General features: G+C 31.8%; 1 protein-coding gene across 6 annotated transcripts in view; it reads left to right on the top strand.

Annotated features, from left to right (window-relative positions):
- The first annotated feature begins 2,431 nt into the window (after positions 1-2,431).
- XG (Xg glycoprotein (Xg blood group)) overlaps positions 2,432-6,000 on the top strand; it is a 51,698-nt gene continuing 48,129 nt past the window's right edge. For 2 of the 6 annotated variants that reach the window (XM_031959048.1, XM_031959047.1), the window contains exon 1: positions 2,433-2,779. In XM_031959048.1, coding sequence (XP_031814908.1) covers positions 2,719-2,779 — 61 coding nt within the window. In that variant the 5' untranslated portion in view covers positions 2,433-2,718. Of the gene's footprint in view, positions 2,780-6,000 lie in introns of all 6 variants that reach the window. The other 4 variants (XM_031959046.1, XM_031959050.1, XM_031959052.1 and 1 more) reach the window with 4 other exon arrangements.

Genomic DNA, 6,000 nt, shown 5'->3' with positions numbered 1-6,000 from the left:
CAATGGCACTTGCATAGCTAATTGTGGGTTTTCAGGTAAGAATTAGATTATCACTATTGTTAGGTTAAAAGCCAGGTCTGAAATGACAGACATATGAAGGAAGACTTTATCTGCATCCAGAAAAAGAACTGACAAATAGAAGTATATAGAGAATGATTTTATATTTATATACACATTTGTATCCAATAGTAGTTACATCTAGGGTGGTTACATAAATTTACACTATATTTAAAAGGAATAGCAAGTTGTACACAATAAATTTGTACTTTCACATTCAATCATTTTTAAAATTAGACTATGTTATAGAAATGCTTATTTTGTTTTATAAATTAAAAAAGCAAAAAAGTCAGTTAAGAACATGAAGTAAATATACATTAGAGAATGAAGTTTAGATGTGGTTGTGATGGAGTCATTTCATTATTATTGCAAGGAGGGTTTAGGATTCTAATGATCTTTTCACCTTCTTATTGATGGATCATATTCCTTAAAATCATATTATAATCTGTAGTTTGGTGTGAGTGTGTGTGTGTGTGTGTGTGTGTGTGTGTGTACCTGTGCTTAACAGTCTGTTTGAGGAAGGGGGTGAAAAAAAGGAAAAAAAAAGAATAAAGTAAAAAGTGTGCAGCCAAGAACAAAAGAATAACCTACAAGGAAACAAAGAAAAGATGGACACTCATGAATAAAATTTCTACTATTATTATATGTGCTTTCTTGAAATGAAATTTTATCGTTATATATTTTGAATCCTCCATGATGTTCTGATGGGCACATGACAATGTTCTGTTCCATCAAAATCATATACTACAAATTGTTCAGCCATTCCCCAGTTGATGGGAATCTCTGCAATTTCCAGTTCTTTGCCACTACATAACTTGCTTAAGTCTAGACAGTCAACAGAACAATAAATCTAGTCCAGATTTGTAATGTTTGCCTCCAAGGTACAAATGCTTACATTACAAATTTTAACAATCTAGATTGAGTTGAGATGGTTTTGGTACACCCTTGGTTGTCATTCAGTCAGTCATTAAACATCTATTAAGTACCTACCATGTGCCAGGCAATGTGCTAGTTAGGTGTGTTAGTTATTGTTCTTGTCCTTTTTCAAATTCCTGTAAATAAACTATTATATATATTTATTATTTATATTACATTTACATTTCTGTCTAATAATAGGTCATCTCTAGGGCGGTTACATTATAAATTTATTACATATTTAAAAAGAATAGCAAATTGTATACAATAAATTTTTACTTTCAAATGCAATCATTTTTTAAAAATTATACTATGTTATGGAAATGCTTATTTTGTTTTATAAATTAAAAAAAATAAGAAAGTCAATTGAGAGCATGGAGTAAATGTTCATTAAAAATGAAACCTAGATGTGGTTGTAACATAGTAATTTCATTATTATTGCAAGGTTTTTTTCCCTTTTGTTCTGATCTTTCTTTCACAATATGACTAATATAGAAATATGTTTAAAATGATTATACGTTTATAACATATCAGATTGTTTGCTGCCTTGGGGCAGGAAGGAAGTAAGGGAGGGCGAGAGAAAAAATTTTGGAACTCAAAATCTTACAAAAATGATTACTGAAAACTCTTTTTACATGTACTTGGAAAAATAAAATACTATTAAGGAAAAAAAATGTATAGCACTTAGCACAATGGCTGGTATATAAGTGCTATGTAAATGTTTGTTATTATTAATTAATAATATTAATAATAATATATAATTAATTAATATTAATACAATATTAATTGTATAACATGAGACAAGTCAATAGTATCTGTCTCCCAGAGTTGTGGTGAGGATCAAAGGTCAAAATATTTGTAGAGCACTTTTCAAATCTAAAAGTGATATGTAAATGCTATTATTGAGAAACTTTGCCATCCATGTGTATGATCCTAATTAGATAATAATCTCCTTTAAAGTAGATATAATTTTTTAAAAACTTTTTTGTATCCTCCATGATAACTAGAAGAGTACAATGCATTAAAAAAAAAAAGAGCCCAGTATGATTTGCTGAATGAACTCAAGAAAACACAGAGAAAGGAAACTAGAAATGGGGTGTTTAACATTCCTAATGTCTCTTCCAACTCTCAACCTATGATCCTAATACCATGTAAAGTTAGATAATGGACCGGGTTTCTGTTGTCCCAGTTCTTTCCACAAAGAAACATTGAATCAGCTAATATTTTACAAGGTACTTGTGCAGATGTTGTGTGTGTTCTTAGTCCAGGAAAACCAGCTTCTTGCCACAGCTCTAGGGTAAGTGCCTTTGAACTTGGAGTACCACCCCTTTCCAAAAAGGAGACAAAGCATGGGAGTAGGCTGTGCCAGCTTCCAGAAGCCCCATTTTCTTATTGGTGCTTTAATGACAAATCATGCCATCCTATTAGCCCTATGCTGCAGCTTGATCAACACCTTATATTGAGAAGCTAATTACTTATGCATATTTCAAACATGCATATACCTGTACCTCCCTTTGTTCTTTGGCTGCTTGGACTTAGAATCTTCTTGACAAGTCTATAAGGTTTTGGTGAAGGCGGAATGTTGCTCTGGCTAATGCTCCCTACTTAAAGAACTATTTGCCACACAGCTTGCTCCTTCTCTCACATATATACTTGAAGACTAGACATCCACAAAGGTGGGAGGGGTTTTTAATATTATTGTTTATTTGGAATGATCAGCTGTTGAAGTTTCATCCATTGAAGACCATGGCAAGATGGCAGAAAGTCTCCTTTCTCATGCTCCTGTGCTTTCTGATTCACATTCAAGGTAATAGATGTAATATAATTGGAAAATGTTAGTTTAGTGGACTTTCCCGATGTAGCTTTTTTCCTCCTTTTTCCAAACTATTATCTAGCTAGTATATTATACCAATTTGTAGGAGACTTAATAAAAAAAAAATGGAGAGTGTTTACTATTTTTTTTTTTTTGGTGGTGGGTGGGGACCAAAAAAAGTCCAAACAATTAGAGAACTTGGAAATAAAGATGCAAATGTAAGTATTAATCAGCAAGAAACTAAATAATAGATATGAAAATAAAATCTGTTCTTTGTCTTTGAAATAAATAAACTTGTTTTGTTTCTATTTGAGTTATAAATAGGTATATTTTCCCCAGTTATCTAAACAGATGACTCTATTTTTGTAATTTTTGATCATCTTCTAATTGAAAATCTGAAAGATCATAAATGATCTTTAATCCTGTGTATTTTTAGTATGATTTATTTGGGAGATGATGGGATTTAGCAAAAGTTGCATTTATGAAAGCCTGTTCCCAAGAGATCAGGCAACAGAAGCTTTTATTTTCACACTTTAAAATCCTCCCAAGGGTTTGAGGATGAAAGTTCTCTTACCTAGCCATATGTTTTCCCCTTCTTTCTTATTGTTTATTTTCAGAGAGTAATTATTTTACTATTTTAGAACATTGTGATGATTAGAAATACATTAAGTATAAATGGTGATGATGTTAGTCAATTTTAACAACAAAGCTTTGTTAAGCATTTACCATATAGAGAGCAGAATATTAGGTGCTGAAGCTGATTGAAAGTTTAGATGGGATATGACCCTCTTTTCTCTAGGATCTGATGGTGTAGTGTGAGGATAAGATACAACATAGATATAAAACCTTAGTGCAGGGGACTGAAAACTAGAGTCTGAGGACCAATTCCCTCAAGCTGAGAAATGCTTTGACATTTTAAACTTTATTTTAAAATGTCAAAATCATTCTTAGCTCTCAGGCTTTACATAAACAGATAGCAAGGAACATTCCTAGTTTTAGTTCATTGAAGTTATAAGTCCAAATGATATGTGAAGTCTGAGTCAGAAGGTGGGGAGTATTAAGAAGATTAAGGAAGGTACCAAAAGGGAGATGACATGGGATATGGACTTTAAAATAAGGGTAGGAATTAAACAAGTAAAAAGAAGGAAGAGTGGGAATCCCAGACTTGCTTAGAAAATAGTGGGGACAAAAGCAAAAGAGGAGCTCTGTCAGGAGCAAGACTAGTCCAGTTTATTGAGAGGATAAAAGAGAATAATGTTAAATAGATCTGCAAGAGCACAGTGGTTTCTAACTCTGTGGAATAAAAAGAAACCATTTCTAGAAAGTGAGAAGTGCTGTTTGTTAGGAGTTGTAGATGTGGCAAAGGTTTTATTTGTTTTGTTTTGCTTTGTTAAAAAGGCTATATAAATGGGAGTTAGTTGTTTATGAATTACTTTCATTATGCAATGAATTTCTGACTAATTTGTACAATGAGCAAAAAGCCAATGGTTTCCTAAAAGTTTTCTTTTTCAAACGCATCCGAAAGAAACCTCTCTACCTTGAAATTTCAGAGAGAACCTTCAATAACTTCTTATTTTATGTTTAAAATAATACTTTTTCAAGTTCCAATATGTTCCAATAATAATAGTCTCAATCTTATTGTTCCTCACTCATGGAAGATGGTGATTTGTCATCTCTGTTTCTTTGTACTAAGTGACTTCCAAATGTGGAATGATATGTCTTCTTATCCCCACCTCTTAGAACTCTTAAGTTCCTTTAAGTACCATCAACTCAACTGTCACCTTCTCCATAAATTCTTCCTTGATCCCCACAACTGCAAGGGCTTTCTTCTTCCAAGTTACTTTTTGTTCATTTTGCCTATATTTTAAAATAAATATACAAATATATTTGCAAATTATGTTGATTCCCTAGGGTAGAATGTAAACTCCTTAAGGCAGAGATAATTTCTGTAATACCTTTGTATTTTCAGCACTTAGCATAGTGCTGGGTTCATGGTAATCCCTTAATAGATATTTGTTGATTGACCAAAATCACATTTTTTTTTCAAAGTTAAATAGGAATATGTTGTAAAGATCAGAAAAATCATACTAATGTCATTGATTGTTATTCATTTAAAAAATGGGTTATGTCCATTTTATCTGATTTTAATTCATCTTGCTTCTTAAACGTCTGAAATGATATTGAACAAGAGATGGACTTCACATTAATTTGAAAGGAAATGAATCCAACAATAAATGTCCTGCATGTTCCTAAACATAGCATCTAACAATATTTTAGTACAGGAAACAATACTCGGTAGCCATGATTTTCCATAGCATAGCTCCAATTTTTATGTTTCCTTACTTTTCCATTCAGCATTTTATAGCTTTTTTCCCCATATAGTTACTAGTAACTACTAATATAATTGTTCCATGAATATAATAGTAACAATAACAATATCTTTCCCTCTTATTAGTCCTTATGATGTTTGCTGTTGTGGAAATCAAACTAGTTTACTAGGGTCCCTTCATTTGCCAAGGATCTCTTAGCCACACAGCAGTGAGATCTATCTTTTCTTCTATGTTTCAGGCTACCTTTAAAAAGCTTTTACTTCTCTTTTATTTCCCCCACCTTTTATCACAATGGCTAGAAGTTATTTGAAGTCCTCCTGACCATAACTAACACTCCCTTGAATGGAAAGGCTCTTCCCTACCCATTCTCTAAAGGATCCTCTAGAATCTGTTATAGTTGAAGTATAAAGTATGATTATGATGATGAAATAATTGATCTTTCAAAATAAAAATAACTGATAGTTATACAACATTTTAAATTATAAGTAACATCTCATTTGAGCCTCACACAACCGTACAAAGTATTATTATTCCATTTTACACATCAGGAAACTGAGGCTAGTTGGGAAATTTGAACCTAGATATGAATGTCAGAATCCAACTGTCCCTACAAAGAGTTAAATAAACTGAATGGTAAATGAAATTAATGCCAGTCTTTATTTTTAATTGAAAAAGCCCAACCAAAATCTTTTATACAAATAGCAAGTGAACCAGTTTGAAGTGTAATAGAATTTATATATTTTAAAAAAACAATTGAATTAGTCAAACAATAATCATTTATTAAGCACTTAGTATCAGATACTGTACTAAGTACTGAAGATATGAAGAAACAAAAAAACAGTTCACATTCTAGTGATGGAGATGATATACAAAAAGACATGGAAG

The sequence above is a fragment of the Sarcophilus harrisii genome, chromosome 3 (genome assembly GCF_902635505.1).
Source record: "Sarcophilus harrisii chromosome 3, mSarHar1.11, whole genome shotgun sequence".
In the NCBI taxonomy this organism is placed as follows: Eukaryota; Metazoa; Chordata; class Mammalia; order Dasyuromorphia; family Dasyuridae; genus Sarcophilus; species Sarcophilus harrisii.
Note: the sequence above shows the minus strand (reverse complement) of the source record. Positions and strands in the feature narration are given on the sequence as shown.